This window comes from Parus major, chromosome Z (assembly GCF_001522545.3).
Source record: "Parus major isolate Abel chromosome Z, Parus_major1.1, whole genome shotgun sequence".
Lineage (NCBI taxonomy): Eukaryota > Metazoa > Chordata > Aves > Passeriformes > Paridae > Parus > Parus major.
Window position 1 is genome coordinate 62,645,878 of NC_031799.1, and position 19,005 is coordinate 62,664,882.

At 36.6% G+C, this 19,005-nt stretch overlaps 1 protein-coding gene across 1 annotated transcript; it reads right to left on the reverse strand.

Moving 5' to 3' along the window:
* Positions 1-773: 773 nt before the first annotated feature.
* ANXA1 (annexin A1) lies at positions 774-17,166 on the reverse strand. Its single transcript, XM_015652298.2, has 13 exons — positions 17,065-17,166; positions 13,416-13,494; positions 11,149-11,242; positions 10,287-10,381; positions 9,451-9,564; positions 8,783-8,873; positions 7,710-7,789; positions 6,716-6,772; positions 5,317-5,410; positions 4,696-4,791; positions 3,578-3,636; positions 2,575-2,697; positions 774-1,158 (listed from the first exon to the last, which is right to left on the reverse strand). The coding sequence occupies exons 2-13, from the start codon at positions 13,479-13,481 to the stop codon at positions 1,099-1,101; spliced, it is 1,029 nt and encodes a 342-aa protein (XP_015507784.1). The 5' UTR covers positions 13,482-13,494; positions 17,065-17,166; the 3' UTR covers positions 774-1,098.
* Between the last annotated feature and the right edge of the window lie 1,839 nt (positions 17,167-19,005).

A 19,005-nucleotide genomic window follows, 5' to 3' on the forward strand; every position in this document is an offset into this window, starting at 1 on the left:
TGTAATAAAGGGCTTCATGTTTCCATGACAATAAACAGATCATACTACTTAAAACACTTGTGAAACAGCCTACTTTCACAAGTTTTTACTACTTAAAAAACTTGTGAAAGGAATTTTTTAAAAAAGCTTCTGTCTTTTTTTTTGAATGTTTTAGGAAGTAGTTCCCTAAAAGTACAGAGGCTTTTCCCTCTCAGACAGAAGTGAATGCTTAGGGAGATTAAGCTGGCTTGCAGTAAAACTGCGACTTACTCCTTGATATAGCACTACAAAAACCAATCCCTCCTCTCCAAAACAATTAGCATTTGCATTTTAGAAGTAGACAGAAATAGAATACAAGCAAAATACAGCTACTCTTGCCTCTAGCTAAGATGCATACATATAGTTCTTTAAAAAACAGTGAAGCACCTTAAAATTAAGTGCTTTAAATGCAGCAATGCACAGTAAACATTTCCTCTGTTGCATGGTCCTACAAAGCCCCTGTAATCAGGTAACAACTGTTTTCATACTAATAAACATGTTGTCTTCTCCTTTACTTTAAATTAAAATGCTTCCCCATTCCCATTTTGAAGTTAGAAAGTTAGGCTGGGCTCCCACAAAGGACATATTCCTGCTGAAACCCTTTTACATTCTGCTAAAAAGAAGTCTTATGCAGATCATAAGACTGCTACATAGTACTTGATATTATTACATTATGTTTTGATTAAGCTATTTACTGATTTTTCCCTCACACATCTTGAAATTGAATGCAAAATAGCAACAAAGGATATACAAAGTTACACATGTCTGAATTTTATTTTTAAAAGTTTATTTGCTTAGCATAGATAAAAACTTTACCATTTTTATAATTAATCACATGAATATAAACTTGGGGACATTCTTTCATTTTGGATAAATAATGGCAACCAGAAATATTGATGCCATTCAGAGCAAGGATATTGAAAAAAAAATACATTCTGAGTTAGAGGTTTTAAGCATAATACATATTCACTAAGTGCCATTCCACAGAAACCTCTGTGTGTAAAGCCTGTGTTTTACATAGACATGCAAGTACAAAGATTCTCAGCAACTGGGCTTGAGTGCATTTCAGGAACATGAAACTTAATTATCACTTCCACATAAAGCCACCAGGATGGTTTCATAATCCCCTTTGAGTTCATCCTGCAAATTTAAGCATGAAAATCCCACAATTGTTAGAATAATGGTCTCAAGTAAAATAAATTTCAATCAACATTCAATATATATTGATCAAATAATAGTGCTCCACCTATATAAATTAATCACTTGATAAGACACCTATTAGCCACAGACTGAGCTGAAACCAAGCACCCTCACTGAAGTTATTTGCATGATCTAGAAATAAGCACATGCATTTCCAGGGTGGACCATAGGTAGACAAGGCTAATAAAAATGCTGGGAGGTCTAGTGGCATAGGTGAAGAAAAGAAGCACAGAAGACTTTTATCTACCCAAGAGCTTAAGCTTTTACTCTGAATAAAATGAAACTTTCTCTCTTGATCAGTGGTGTCCAATGCCCATTAGTATTTACAGCACTTTATGTATGCTCATTGTGTCCAGGAGCATCTCAAAGAAAGGCTAAACAATACAGTAATACTCTACCCACCATGGAATTGTTTATTCAGCTTGGTAAAAGTCGGTAATAGGCCTCATGTATGAAGTGTAATTACTACATGCATTTCTTGTTTTCTCTAATTTGAATCTAGTTTTCAGAGGTATACGAATTGTTTAGGGTAGCCAAGCTATACCTCAAGACATTTGGATGCAATCACCACTTTGGAACGTGATGAGGTGGTGTAATTACGTACCAAATCATAGGTCACACACATTTAAGAGAAGATTAAAACTGACCTTTGTCACCTAACTGTAAAAGTAGCAGATGTCAATAAAATCTATCATACATGTATGGAGTATGTTTCTACTCCAATGAAGACTCTTTCTTTTCTTTTTTTTTTTTTGTCCCAGAAATGTCTACTACTCTCCACAAAGATGCTATGCTTTGCCAGTTTAGCTTTCTTTGAGTCCCTCACCACTTGAATTTTCTGTAAAGGACACTGGGGGGTCATTCCTTTTTAGCAGAATATTTTGATTAGTTTAACTCATTTATTTAGATTGTAGGGAAAATGGGGAAAATAAATGTTAATAACATTAAAATATTAATTTGCTGGAGTACCCCAAATGTTAAAAGCCAGTATCCAGTTGTGTAAAATACCTCCCTTAAAGCTGTCATGGTAATCATCTCCACTATCCTGCCAAGGTACTGCTCAAGTACAAAATTTGGGGATATTGTACTCTCCATTCATCTCTTGGATTCTGCTGTAAGATGATATCTGAGAGATGTATCACTACTATTTCCATAGGTCTTTTGACAAAAACTTTGACCTGGAAAAATGTTTCGTTCTCCCAGCCTGTGGGCCATAGGAAACATAAAATACTCATCTACAATGAGCTATGCAGGATGAACACGTGACTGGGAAGCAGAAAACTAACAGATTTTTACTGGACTTCAAAAATCATCAGGTTGTTTTGTGTTTCATGTGTCATGTGGCAGAAAACCTACCATAATGGCCTGGCGGAGGGAGATGCCATACAGACTCTTGTAGTAGCCTTTGATCTCATTCATATCCACTTCATGGCGTGAAACCATGATTCTGATGAGGTCCTTGTGCCGGGTCCCAGCACCCTATTAGAAGAAACAAAGAGAAAAGGAGGAGAAAAAAAGAGAGAAAGGAATTACACTGCTTTCATCACTGAAATATCTTTAATCAAATTCTGTATGTTAATCCATCAGACTAGAGATGAACACAGCCCTGTCCTTTTCCTTTAGTATCTCTCATAACAGGGAGATCTCGTATCTGCCTTATGTTCCCTATGATCACAATTCACTTCTGATAGGCTACCTCCACCCTGTTCTTTTGGGGGCTTTTAAAATATTTTTAAACATTTCTTTCAGCTGTTTCCTAAAAGCAGACATCTCCTCCTTCACTGTGCTTGCTAGACATTAGGGACAGCCTAGACTTTACTGCCTTTTTTCATTACTTTTTTAATAGTTTGATGATCAGCATTTTTATAATATTTCACTCAATTTTTCACACACTGCTCCTAACCAAGTCACAGGAGTTATGACAATACTCACATACTAGACTGTTTCATGATCTCCATCTGCCTCACTGACATAGGTTCCAAGTCTGCCTGAAGGATCGTGGTTATCTCATTATAGATTAGACATCCACAAGATTCCTACCATGAACTATAATTGCTCTCCTTTTCCCTTTTTACTACAATTGTTGGTTCATAAGGAGGGTTCCAGCCTGTTTCTTGTTGCTGTAACAGTAAAAGATGTGTGGATGGACAGATGCCCTCCTGAACACACCACAGCAAACAGACTACCCCTGCAAAAGAAGTTTCAAAGAAAGCAATGGAAGGAGTGAGAGAAATACTCTGAATTTCCCTCTGCTGTTTTTTCTGCCACACAAAGGGCCTAGAGACCTCTAGCTAACATCTTATTTCTCAACTTATAAAGCATCTCATGTTTACAAAGAGGAGATATTTATTTAGATTACCTTCATCGCCAAATGGAGTTTTTCTGCAAAGAAAGCTGGCTTGCTGGTGGCACACTTTACTGTAATGAAGCAGTGAGACAAGGTCACTTCAGCTATACATTTAATAAAGGTCTACCAATAAAACATTTTCATTTTTCCTACCCACATACCCTATTTATGTACTTCTTTGTTACCTGACTTCATAATGTATGAGGACAAAAGGATCCTTTCCTCTGTTTATTCAGAAAGCAATTCAGTCAGGGGAGAATAATTACTATAAAAACAACACATTACCTCCTAGTTTACTGCCACAAAATTAAGAAAGGTGTTGCAGATCCCAAGAAGAAAAATGTGAAATCATTTATGCTTTCTATGCCAGAGCTGGAGGTTATAGTTGATATTTTCCAAACCAAGATAAAATTCAATTTTGATATTTATAGGGATTTGATGAAAATTATTATTTTATTCAAAGTATGTTTGACTGTGATATAAAAGCTAAGAACCAGATCAGTGCCTGGCTCCCAATTACATCCTTGATCCAGTGGTAAGAGGAAGGCCCTTCCTTAACTTTTTGTTCATGAACAACAGTTACTAACTTCATATGAATATTTTCTTGAACCAAACCACTGAAGGAATTTTTCTGTTTTTTTTAAGAATCAGTATTACAATATTGATTATATATAATTTATATTATATATAACATGTTGTATATTAAATTATATCATAATATAATATTATATATATTATATTATTCTTGCAACATGAACCTTGGAGAAGAGTGCCTTTGGTTGGAGACAGGTTTAAAACTATTGGATCTTTGATACAAACTATACCTGTTCTGACAGGTTTTTTTGGTATATTGATTTCTTGTAAAGGTCTATGTCAGCAACTTATCTGTTCTCCTCAAAAGACCTTTACAAATATCAGGAAAGGTATGTCTACTCATTCATCAATTTGAACAGATTGTAGGTGCCAATTAAATCACTATGATTAGATTAGACTTCCAAGGTGTTATTTAGCAAGCTTCCAATGAAGCAGGGTAAGTACAGAACAGTTTCTGATCAGAGCAATTATGGCAGAAATAAAAGTTTAAGCTTAGTCAGAACATACAGTAGGTTTCAATCTGCAGAACCACTTACCAAGGGCAGTGAGGCAGTTCTCAATATCACCTTTCAGCTCCAAATCCAGTACCTTGTTCATGTCGTGCTTGCTGTACTTGGTGTACTTCTGAAAGACTAGATAATGAGAAAAAAACAATATTCTCCTTGCATTGTTTCTGCCCTTTTCTGTCCTCACTGGTGCAGCAGAGGACACTTTGTGGGTCATCTTTCTCACTTCCTTCAGACAGCACAGTGTAAAGGGCAGTGTTGCTGCACAGACTGATGGAGTCAGCATACAGAATGGGATTTTGGTAGGATGGAAGGTCTCATTTCCCACTGGGTGAGGTAGAGTTGGCCAACACTAGAGCCTGTGACATTCTGAGATAGGCAATTTTCCCTAGACAGGGGGCTAAGAGGCAAGACCATTTTGGGGAGCTCTCATTGCTTGGCACTGTGGTCACAGCTGAGACTTCAGTTTTGCTAACAGCCTGAATGATACTGCTCATCCCTACTCCTGAAAGAACTAGGTTGCCAACCACACCCTTAGTCAGCAAGCACACTTCCAATTAGAGTCACTCTTGATAATCTGTATCTTTGAATTCATAACCAGGCAATGTTGAAAAATCATCCCAGAGAAGCATGAAGCTTTGTTCAACTTACCCCTTCGAAGATGTGGGTAGCTTCTTGCGGTAAGAACAGTTACAAACACACCAGTATCTGTTCCTTTCCTTTTCTCTCCTGCTTCGTACAAGGCCTGTCATAAAGAAAAGATGGAGGCAAGGTCAATATCAGAATAGTAAAACTCAAACAGGAATACTGTATTTTGAGGTGCAAATTGCTTGTTAGTAGTGAGCACTATCTCTTGACCCAGATCAAAACTGTACCCTACCTCAGATTAACTCCAGCTCTGTAAAATAATACTTCATATTTCACTTATGTTGTAATAGCACCTAGAGAACACTGTGCAGCTAGAAAGCAGACTTTCAGACATTTTATGACCATCCTCTAGCTGTCCTGGGTATACTACATTCTTGAATTAAGTTATTTTTCATTTCTCTTGATAGTGGTCTGCATGAAATCTCAGGACTGGTAGGATTTCGTAAGACTGACTAAATTATTTCTGCAACTACCTTGTGCAACATGCAGGAGAAACCTATGCACTAAGTACTTCCTCATCTTTCCAGGAGTGACTTTTACTTCCAGGAAAATAAAAACCAAACCAGTCTCCTCCATTTTCCTCACGTTCTCAATCCTCTCCAAGAGTAATAATAGACCTCCACACAGCATGAAGATTTAACAGTCTGCATCAAGGTAAACAGTACTGAACTTTCTAACTTAGAAAAAAATATTAATTTACTTTCATATCTAGGGCTGATGACAGAACTAAACTCCTTATGTACAAGGAATTAAAGCAGTATTTCTCAATGACCTTTTCTTGGCTAAATCAATTTGAAGTAATCCAAGTTTAAATTGCAACTATGATGCAACATATTATAGGTGAAAACTCAGCAATAACTGCTAAGTTTTATCAAGATTTTAGCGTAGTCCTACTAATGTTGGAAGAAATAATAAGATCAGATGTTTATTTTAAAATTACTAAGAAAATGACTGTGATGTTTACTAATAATCTTGAAAGGTCTGTCACTAAAAAGCATCTGCTGATATGATACTCCGTGGTATCTCACATGCTGCAGAGTTCACACTGCTACTATGGTAGCTGATTCTGCACATAGATGAGCACACCCTTGTCCCTTAATTCAAGAAATGTTTTATAAACAGAAGCAAGATGGGTCTGTTTCCTCCACTTGTTAACTTGTACTTCAAATGGTCTGCATGCTTTTCACCAACTAGACAAGGTCTTGCAGAAATGTTTCTGAAGGTAGATATTAGGTTGAAGATCTAATTTCCTTCATATAATTAACTTACATGAACCTAGTGAAATACTGTCTCCTCAAATTATTACTGTACAATATTGAAATCTCTGCAACGCACAGGATCCAGACAGCCACTGGAATCTCAAGTCAGAAGAAGTTCTGAAAAGTGCCAAGCATGATCTTACCCTGGCATCACTGTCAGCAAGTTCATCATTCACATGAGGATTTTCACATCGATCAGCCTATATAAAGAAATAAATAAAATTTCAGTGGTACTCACAATCATTCTGTTCATTAAACCTCAACACCTGAGAGTTCTGCAGCACTACCCTCATACATAAACCAGTACATAACTGGAAATTGATGTAGTTATATCAATCATCCTGTGAATAAAACTGTTGTATTTGTAATCAGAGGACATACTTCTACAGCCATCAGCAACTTATTTCTTAATTCCTACCTAACAGTTCACAGTAAGCATTTGTTTCTTGACATGAAACAGGAGGCTTCAAACCTATGACCTGTTCCTTGATGATCATTCAGCAGACTACCTTTCAAGCTGATTTGATAGCTAAAACTGGAAATCAAAGCCACGCACATAGATCTATCAAAAAATCATCATGCATGCAAATACAAGGTTCATATATATATATACTTAAAAATCAAATATTTATTAATTTTAGAAGAGTATTTTAATTGGGAAAGTCCAGCATTTGAACTCATCTACTTTTGAATGTAAATTTACAAATCATTTTGTCCACTTACTAACTGCCTGCCCTTGACCTATTATCTAACTAGTATAAACATACATTAAAAGGAAAAAAAAATATTTCTCTAATGTTAAAAATTTCTTCTTTTCCTAGTCAATTGACATGACATTATGCCTCTTACTTTTTCTAGTGCTTAAAGATAGCACAAAAAAAGTCTTAAAAGCATAACAGATAAAAAAAAATATTTTTTTTACAATAAAGTTTTTTAAAAGGCATTTGAGATAGATCTCATTGTAGTTTGTTTAAGAACAGTTTCTAATGGTCTAAGATATGAAAGTGAAAAAAGAACAATGCAAAGAAATAAATATTGCAGAAATATTTAGTTATTGCAGGTCTCTCTAAAAGAGTCTTGAGAACATTGATTTTTGATTGTAGATATTGTCACTCAAAATGTTTAAACATAGCATACCTTGGCTAGAGCAACCAAAGCCTTTTGAAAATCTCCAGATGTGTCAGAGATGATGTCTTGAGTCAGGTCTCTCTTCAACACTGCAATCAAATAGTTTGTTTTGAAGTTATCAGCTTAGTTGACTACATAATCTTTAAAGGTACCATCAAAACATTCTGTGATCTTTTTCAATATTTTCTTAATTTCCCACTTAAATGTGCCTACTAGAAATGTGATTTTCTTGCTTTCTTTCATTTGGTTTCAAGTAAAGGAGTTTGTTTGTAATGTATCCTTCAGATCCTGAGATGTGCTGTGAAATTGGAGGTTAAACCTAAAATGTGCTGAAAATGTCCTTCTCTAAGGTCTTGTGGGTAGCATTGTCTGAGGTTTCTGCTTATAAAATACACAAACCTTTTTCTGAGCCTTTTTCTTTTTCATTCTTACTTTTGACTGTTCTTATGTCTATTGAACTCAAACACAAAACTCTCCAAAAAAATCAAGCTCTTAATATAGGCATCTAAGAAAAAATGTCTTGGTAAAAATTTACCTCATCATCTCAGAAAACAGGATTTAATTAGACAACACAGTAAACATGTTATATAAGAGAGACACCACATTTACATTGAAGTAACTTCTACAAGTAGTTTCCCCTAATAATTCCCTGGTTGCTCCTACTGCTAACATGCCTTTGTTGCTAACTCAACTATGTTTTGTTTGTTTGGTTTTTTTTCAAGCTTATGCTTTTATTTTAAAATGTCAGCCAGGGTTTAGTTATAGGGGAAGAAAAGCAGCTTGGCTTTGCATGCATCCAAGAAAACATCTAAATGTGTGACTCATTCCATGAGACACACAATTCCAGCAGTGGTGATGTATCTTTTCCTTCTCCATTAGGACCTACACAGGTCAGCAAAAAAACCCACCATGACCTCCCTCGCCAGAAACCTGACAAATCTTTGTGAAGCTTCATTTGCCTCCCATATTGTTATATTTATATATTATAAGTGAGGCTGTGACTCCAATGTGTCTCCTATATAGTTATACAATGGTATAACTACTTCTTTGCATCTTAATACTTCTCTCTTACTCTGAGTTACCTTCCTTGTAGTACTTGCTGGCTTCTCTGATCTGTTGGTTGTTTCTTGAGACCAGAATCTCAATTAAGGTATCTTCATCAGTTCCAAGCCCCTGATAAAAGCGATTGAAGTTTTAGAGATGTTATTCAATAGAGAAAATTTAAAATTCTTATCAGAAATAAGATGAGAATCATTGGATTAGCTTTGAAGACACCACATGCAATGGGAAATAAAAATTAAAAATATTGTGCTTCCATATAATGTAATTTCACCTCTTTTGGAATTAAATTTTTATCACATTCAATATACTAGTGCCTAAAAGAAGTGCTAAAAGATCAAACAGATAGAAGATAAGAATATAAAAATCTATGAAGAAAAAAAGACTCCACTTTTTTCTTTCTCCTATATAAGCATGAATGTAAATGTTGTGGCTCCCATTAGCAACCAGTTTTCAGAAGGCAGAAAGAATTCATTCTCACAAAAGAATCTCCTCCAACTCTGAAATTCATCAGGGATTACTGGGTCTTGTTCTCATAAAAACCGAGTTACCAATACAGATTTATGTAACAAAATGAAGTTAAAATAAAGATAATACCCAAGCCTTGAAATCTATGTCCAGTGTTTTTCACAGGCCTTGATAGGTACAGATGCTCCCTAGAAAACTTTTTCTTTGGAGATTTTGCCCTTACCTTCATAGAGGCTCTTAATTCTTCAGCATCAAATTGAGCTGGAGTTTTGAGCAAAGCCACAACAACATCTTCTAGATGGCTTTTCAGAGCTTTTTTCAAAGCCTCTTCTAGACTCTGTTTCAGGAGGAATAAGAAACACACATTAGTTAATGAATGGTAAAAGGGTAGCTGCTGTTCAGCTGCAGTCCAAAAATTAGTCTGGCCTCTAATCAGCCTTAGTCTACATCATTCCTATATCCATAACAGAAAGAATTATGAAGCTCTACTTCAAGTTTCAAATTTGTCACGTTTGACACATTAATTAAAAGTGTCAGGCAGGGTTTGTCAGTGAGTTTTCTGGAGTGCTTTCACACATGGCAGTTCAGCTATATTGAAACATTTACAGCATCACAAGAACACTCAAAATAGGCTGCTCATTCTTCAAGAGAAGACAATGCCATATTACTCTTACAATTATGATTGAGTTGCTTATTTGTGTAACATTTGAACTCATTTTTAATTGCATGAAGTTTGAAGTGAATGTATGTAATATCACCCTGAAAAAAAAAAAAGTTCTGAAGATAAAGGCTATATTCCAATTTGACCTAAATTTAAGTAGGGTGAAAAAAAATAATTAAAAATCAGATTTATTCTGCCACCTATCTATAAATATTCTAAAACCACTAGAATCACCGCCTTATACCAGTGTTGGTATACTTGGGGAACAGTGTTATGGCCCTACAACTCTACTTCTACTGTCCTATTCAGTATTCTGTTTTTACTCATATATACCATTTGAGCCAGGTGAAACATTGATATTCTGGGTGAAAATCAAGCTTGGTTTGAATACACTTTACCTTTCCTTTAGCCTGCTGATAGGCAGCTTTGATCTGCTGTCGCTGAGCATTTGTTCTCTTAGTCAAGATGTCAATGATGGTGGCTTCATCTACACCTATGAATATCAAACAAAATTCCAGTATATCCAAAGTAGATTTTTGAATACAGCCAGCTAATTTTTTTAGTTATTATCTGCTTTAAGTCTTTGATTTATTGACAAACTCATATTTAACCAAAGGAAAAACTGTAATAATCTACAGACTCACAAGATTAATGATGAAGCTAAGAAACCAAATGAATAGATCTTATTAAGATGCAGAAATTCCATAGAAAGTCTTAGTGTTCTGAGTGTAGATCTTCCCCTACACTGAAAAAGCCCTAAAAAACTCCAAACAAACAGAAACCCCAACTAAAAAAACAAATTGATGGCATACTCTTTATCTCAGTAAGTCTAACTGAAAAACCTTTTGAAGGTGAATGAAATAAGAATTTCATTAAAACAGTGAAATGTAACGGAAGCATACAATATATTATCAGCATTATCACTGCCTCTTGCAGGAATTTTATGAAAATCAAGCCAGAAAGCATTAGTATGGTATGCTGAAATAATGTTTCCTTCCCTACAAATTAAATTTTTACAACCCTTCCTTCAACATGTTCAAGAACTTTAATATAGTGTTAAGGTCTGAAACAATAATACATCAGGCTATGGAAGATAGAGATTCTTCACGAAGTGGCATAAAGCTTCACCAAGCTTTCAAAAGTAGAGGCACGTCTCCTGCTTGCCACTGCACTGCCTCTTGCCCCCATATTTTATTCAGTGCTATTCTCAAAATTTTCTAAGAATCCTAATGTACTAAGTCAAATATTTACTCCTCTTACCCTTCGCAGTAATAGCTCTGTCCAAAGCGACAACATCAGCTGATGGATCAAAGTTTGGGTATGTCTGTATTCCACGGGTACCTTTTGAACTCTTCTGCAGAGGGAAAATAAAAAATAAAATTTAAAAAAGGAAAAAAAATTATGCTCACACCAAATATTTTTTTACAGAAGCAGTTTTGAATGCCCAAATAAACTAGACATTTGAGATTGCCCTTTATCATCAATAACACACAGTTTTGTAGCTACAGGTAATCGAATGGGTTCAACAATGGATATGCATTGGATCTGGCCCTTTCACAGCTCTCATATGAAACAAAAAAGTACTTCATAAATTGGTTTAGGTACCTGAACACCTATTTCTTATGGTAGGTTGGATTGTATAAGAAAACAATTAATTGTCATAATTATGAAGTTATGCTCAAATTCTATAGGCTCTAAATCCACAAATGCTACAGGCACTTCCATAAAAAGTGCTAATTTCTTTGCTCATCTTATGCAAACTGCCTGTGTATCACACTGAGTGTGCCCTCAGCTGATTCATAACTAAGTTTTCAAACACTTCTTGCATTCAAGATCTGGGGGAAGTGTTCAAGCCTAACCCTACAAGGAAGTGGAGACCTCTTGCCCAGCTTCTTTGAAACTTTAGGCATAAGGCACAGTCTTGGTAAAGCAATATCCACCAGCTGGTGGTGGTGAATCTGCCCCTAGATGGGCACACCCTAGTCAATGTCTGAAGATCTCTGGGAGCTGTACAACAGATCATTTGGCTTACCCTGTCAGCAACGTGACACATCAAGTTACGGGTAGGACCTAACAGCATTAAATAAGTCATACAGCACTCAACAGCACTAAATAACAGATTCTCACCTACTGTTATTGCAGAACTATAAAATGCTGCAAGATTATTGGATGAAAGATTTATAGAAAATTCCCATTGTAGTGGTATATTGTGAGATTTTTTATTAGAGGACACCAGTAGTTTTGCTAGACGACTCAGAATCACCTTTAAGTCTTTCTCTAGTTTCAAAAACTAGTATTTTTTTTTAAGTCTTTTGCCATTAAAATAAAATATCCTGAGAGAAAGGGCAAGGTTTTCTGAATAAATGTTTTATGTACAAAAATTTGTATTGAATTTTGTACACTTCTATCATCTGATAATTAAATTTCCATCTCCTTACACGATTGACTCACTAGGAGTTGTAAGAGAGCAGACAGCCTGCATACTTAAATCTGCCTCTTGCGTATTTTTCAAAAGATCATTTTGTCTTGTGTGCTAAGTCAACAAAGGAATGGGGCTGTCTCACTGCCTGTTTCTCAATCTCAAAGGCTAACCTTTGTATACTGGTTTCCATGCCAAACTTATCTACCAGCAATACAAAACTCTCTGTAACCACCATAGCCAAGAATGTCTCAGGGCCCTGGGAATGGAAGTGGGACAGGATGGTGGAGCCAAAGGTTTGTGCACAAGTTGTTGTAAAGTCAAAATTACAAAATCTACAGGGGCCTAGAGCAGAAAACTTTTGTTTAATGAAATTTCCCCTATATAAATGTGTCTCCAAAATGTAAGTTTTTTTAGGGAACTTGTGTGCTTTCACAGTGTACTGCTTTACCTTTGCTTTCATTTCAGTATCTTCACCTCATTCTGACAAAGGCTCTCCATATCATCCTAGCACAGTAACTCTTGACTCCTCACAATCATATCCCTCCCTTCTAATGTATAACAGTTCTCATTGTCTGAGGCTTTATATTATGTGCTGTGGCTCGTTCCACCATGAGCATGACATGTGATATGAAAGCTAGGATATGCACTAGGGACTTTCACTTCCTCCTTTACATTCCTGGGTTCCAAGTCATTGGCTTCCTAGACCTCAGCCAAAGAGTTCCTCTTTTATTCACATACATTACCTGAACATGTTCATACAAGTCCACAACTCAATATCAGATTACATTAAAGATGATCTGAGTGAATTAGTGACTGGCCACTGGGAATTACAGTTTAATCACACTAACTAGTTCTGCCTAGGAACTGATAGCTTAACAGACAGGTACAAATAGGAGCAATTTTTCATCTTATAGTAAACTTACTAGGTTATATGGTTACATCAGACTATACAGTGCAATAAAATTGGGTTCCAGTTATAATCTGCTAGAGTTTTGCCATTGTTTTCCTTACATCTGCATGTATGAAAGATCTTTAAATGCTTTTAAACCACTTGCAAGAGTACAGAAAAATAAGCATGGTGCTTTCAAAAGCTGATAACACTTACAATACATTCCTGCTCCTGATTGTCCATGAACCATGCCTGCTTCAGAAATTCTGATACCATAGCCATGTTGACAGAGTTTCTGGGAAGAGATGCATCAAGTTACAAACCATTTTTGTATTTTTCAGAATCAGTGCAACTCAAGATTTTCCACCCTCAAAATCACTTCTCGAGCACAATGACATGTCGTGGTTACTGTCCCACATGGCACCTGGCCTGTGCTACTGGAGGCAGGTAACTTTGGTGTTTCAGGAGAGATGGGATGCTCCACAGCTGCTTTCTCACCCCTACTCTCTTAGGTACTTTCAGAAGTTTTAGATGAGAACAGCAGCAGCACTATTTGCTTATTAGCATAATAATATTAATTAATATTATATATATACATATATTTTTCATACATAATAATAATAATTAATAATACATTAACATTAGCACTTCCTTACAAAGGGAAGTTACTAGAAGCCAATTAGTCTTTCTCACTAATTAATCTATCATCTATGCCCACGTAGTTTGATCATTTGGAAACTCACTGGTAAACAAGGGTTCTTGTCTCCTTCACTGTGATTGCAGTTCTTGTGTATTATGTTAGGACAAATAAAGATACTCCCCTGTTAAATATACTTCCATGTAATTTCTTTGACTAGACATTTTCTAAGGAAGGTGAGTAAATCTGGATAGTTTTATATACATTGTTTTTTCTGACATATTTTCTACCATTTCTCCATAATAAAAAAACATTACCAATTTAAGAAGAGGAAAGAAAAATAAGTTTTGCTTTTTACCACTCAAAAAGAAAATCCACCCAGCTTTCCCAAAAGTCACTATGCAGAAAAGGAAAAAAAATGAGATTTGGTGTAACAGTAAGTACTCAAAAATAATGCAGAGGTTGCTTCATAACATCTGTTGTTGGTGTGGGAACATTCTGTTTGCTAACTGAAATAGTGAGGAAATAGAAAGAAGAAATCAATGGTTTATCAAATAAAGTTATTCAAACTACATGGTTTTTTTAAAACACTTTTCCTCAGCAAGCTTTAGGGAATACTTGGTTTTAAAGCATACATGTAAGCAATAACTAGAGATAGTATTGCTGAGTAATTGAAACTACTGTTAAGAGACAAAATTCTATTTGCAGTCTTTGAGTACAGATGATAAACACAATTATAAAAAACTACGTTACTTATGCTGCTAACACATTCCCTTTGTCCTGTAGGAAAGGCAGGGACCAGTCTTTTGAATCGATACAAGTTTAGGACCAAGGAGTGTAGCTGCAGCCCAGCTCTTTTTTTCCCCTCACAGAAAAACCGTAAAGATTCCTTCTGCCAACATTCATCTGCCATCAAAGTGACAAATGCCTCACACAGCCTGCCTGCAGCTCCATCCAAGGTAAGAGCCAGCCACATTCCCTCTTCCCCAAAGAATTCTTGCTTTTGCTTTCTTCCCTCAGGAAGGAATTTAGCTCTGCCTGTGCTGCCAGAAAAGCTGAAACTGATTTAAAACCTGTATTTGTATGTTATTTAGAGTAGGTCTCAACTGGGTAAATAATGGGCAGAATGTTCAGTCAGATTTAAGGACCAACTTTTTATCTACAATCAGAAAAGCATGCTCACATCACAGTTGCAACTTTTCTCAAGCAGTTAGAGGGACTCCTGCACCCTTCTGTTGACAGAAGTTAGCAAGAAGAGATGAAGCAATACTGCAATACAGATATTCTGCTGCATTTTTTAACAGCACACATGAAAGCTATGTGCAGTGGGATGGAAACACTTAAAAGTATCCACACTGGGTACACTGAGTCATCAGCACTGACATGTCCTGGTATGTCTGCTGACTATCTGACTCAGAGCAGAGAACCACTCCAAACTATGAAACAAAATGCAGTCTCCCAGCACCAGATCTGAGAAGAAGAGTGTTTTGCCTGATAAATTAAACCTTTCCAGGGGGAGCTGGCTTCAGGAATCACTGCTAACACATCCCTTCCTTCTGCATATCCCCACAGCCACCCTTGACACCAAGCTCTAAAGGTTTTGATACCTTTGGAGCTAGAAGTAGTAGAAGGCCACTAAACTGCACTAAGTTTGGTTTATTAAGCCTCTAAAACTTCATGCCTTTTCTGATTTAATTTATACAGTAAGGGAAAAAAAAAAGAGGTGTGTCTTAAAAACTTTTAAAAGTACTTTTTCCTCTTTTGAAGTAAAGACAAAGGCATGTAGATCCATCTATTTCCATATAGTAAAGAAATAATGCAATTTTGATACAAGTCAAATTAGTCAATGGCCCTTGGGAGGACCTAAAAACCTTAGTATGCTTAAATTAGTTTAGCAAGGTAAGAAACAAATTTATATATAAAACTCTTCTTCTGCTTTGGAAAAAACTACATCTGATAAGAAAAAAGAAGACTGGAATCTAGGAAGACAGCCAGCCCACTGATGGAGACAAGATCTTTGCCCAATACTTTGTCCTGCCACTCTAAAATGTAAAGAGATCATGTAAACAACACCTAGATACATGAGGGATACATTGAGTGCAAACATTACTTTAATATAGTAAAAAAAGTAACTGATAAGTAACTGATTCCCACTTGGAATTACCAACATCTCAATGGGACTGAAAAAATCCTACAGACATCCAGACTGAAAAACCTAACTGTTGTTTCACCAAAAAAAAAAAAAAAAAAAAAAAAAAAAAAATCACCATAAAATTTCTTTCTGCCTGGCTCTTAATCCCCTGAAGATGTCCCCTCAAGCAGGGCCAATCAAAAAATTTTAAGGTTCTGAGAAAATACCTTATTAAAAACTTTTAAGGACACAAACTAGATGTTTTACATTAGAGTCTGTGTCAGATGACAGTATCTATCTATACTTATTTAACCATATAATGAAGGATGTAAGATGCCTGGTTACTTTCAAAGTCTCAATATCAGGATTTTGATAAAAATTACAGTCATGATACCCAGTCAGATAAACAGGCAGAATATCTAACAGAATAATTTAGTTTGCAGTGGAAAATCTTCTGAATATGGAAACATCGGAGAGAAAAACAATCTTGTCCTTGTGAAATTCTATGGAAAGGTTTAGCAGAAAGAACACCCGATGAAGCAGCTTTTACATGGCTTTGCCAACTTCCTAGTCAGAAAAGCAGGATTTTGCTCTTATGTTTCTAAAAGATTGGTTTGATTTGTAAAATTTTATTTCTGATTTTATTTCTAAGAGATTTGATTCTCATCACTTTCATGAACAATGATTCCTCTACAGTCATAATGCAGCAAACTGTTGAAGTTTCTATTTCTAAAATTTACATAAAATGCACAGTAGTTTTCTAGGAACTCTGGTTTTACTGCAGATTTCTACAGCAACCTACTAAAAAGGCAAAGAGAAAGCATATGAAATGGTCAACTGCAAATAAGTTTACTTTTCAAGTTTTATCCATTTTTTATTCCCTTTATTTGATTGCATTAAATAAAAGCTATAATTGTCCAAGCCTTTGTGTGAAATGTTCCAGAATGGAAGGAATTTCTCCTGCCCACACCCGTCTTTTTCCCTGACAATGAGCACAACCCACAGAAAGTTTGCACCAGGTCACTTGGCAAATTCAGCATACAATTCCTAAAGTGTGCTGGGTCTACAGAGAGCAATAATGAACTGCAAAATCCTACCTTCCTCCTCACAAACACTGCCTTGCAGGGCTGCACAGTCAGGAGTAAAGAAGCAGAGGGCTCTCAAAGCTTTTATAGCCCGTGAAGGAAACTCCACCCAGCAACCAGTGTTTCCACAGCCCTTGTAATCGTCTGCAGCAGTTATATCTGGGTGCCACCCAGAGTGGAGAAACATCAGGGAAAAAAAAAAAAGTCATTGCGAAACTATGTGCTGGCAAAAGTATGAGCAGATTTCAGAAGGGAAAAGATAACAAATGAGCAAGCCACAGTAGCTCTCCTCTCCTGCCCTGACCACATCCCCAGTTTTAATAAATTGCCATAAATCTTTTGGGATCGTGAGATTAAATATTAAGAAAAACTAAACCTGAGTTATTGTCTTCAGGTGTTGACATGTCTGATATCATTTCAAAAGTGAATATGTTAAGATATACCTTTGCTCAGTGAAACCTTGAGAGAGGAAAGGGTAAAGAGTCAAAGCAGCATCCTCACTTCACTGGGATCCACTGGCTATCAGTTCTGCATCTTTTGCATGCAGGCCCGTGGCAGAAATAATCCAGGAATAAAACACATCTAGTCTTTCATATAAATAACTTTTTTTTTTTTTTTTGAAAGAAACTCATGGAAAAAGGCAGTCTTAATATAAGGGCACTAACTAATTGGCACCTACATAATTAGAAAGAGATTGAAACAATCAGATTAAACTCTGCAGTTCAAAGTGAGAGTGGTTTGCACAAGATGAGGGTATATCTGCTAGAAGTGGTTTTCTGCAAGCACTTCCTTGCCAAGCCATCACAGCACAACACCATGCATATCACTAACATCTCAAATTGGCCTGGGGCATGATGCCCAGTGAAGAAATACCTGCTGCTGAACCAGAAGTGCTTGCAGTGGGCAGATAAGGTCCCCAGCAGACTTTCTTCCTCCTTCTGCTGACTGGCTGCAATGCACAGGTACCCCCAGTATGGCTGATCTGCCTCGAATGAACATACAGGAAATCCAGTCTGCCCTTGCAACCCATGTCTAACAACTAATTATATGATATGAGGAGGAGGAAGAGGGACAGACTGATGATAATTATTAGAGGGGACCCTCACAAATTTCTCAAATATAAGGTAACACACATGCACATTCCAGCATAGCTTACATCTTCCTTCCTCTGTGCACCCAAATAGGTGGTGCTCAGAGTTATGTGAGTACGGTGCCCACCCCAGGTGTCCTGCTCCTGGCGGGGGTGATGGGATAGGAGCGGCTGCTGCTGACCCTCATGGGAATACATCTGGCCCCCAGGGAGTCCCCAGCCCCCCCTGGCTCTCTAGGAACAATTTTCTCCTATGGTCTGTTATTTCCTGTCTCCCTGTACATCTAGTATATCATTTCACAAAAGTATTTTAAATGTTTCAGTAAGCTGAATAATTGAAGGGGCCTACCAGCTGACACAGATACAGTGAGCAAGCTGTCAGGTGTAGGTTGATTTATTTAATTATGATGTGTGATATTCAGATTACTCTAGCCCACCTGAATTCCATGTCAGAGTGACACTAGCAGTCTTATTTCACTTGGGTCAGGTTTTGGCCAGAATCTCTGTTGATTCTCTTTTTCTGAGGTTGTTTCCCCTGTCTATTACTGAGCACTGCTAGGTGTAAAAATCAGTGTGCTAGCACAGTAAGACACTCCTCCTTGTTGACTCCTTTTTCTAATACAGTTTTCCCTAATCAGATTACTATCCAATTTTTATTACCTATTTTTTAACTTCTGATTTAGTTATTTTAGTTTTTGGTTTGTTTTTTTTCAAATCTATTTCTATTGTCTTAAGGCCCATGTTTCCTCCTTGAGAGTGATGTCACAAGAAGGCATTGTGTTACTACTCACTGCAGAAGTGGCTTGCATTTGCTTTTCCTCCTTCTTAATGGGTGTACAGATGTTGGTTGACTCAGTCTTCCT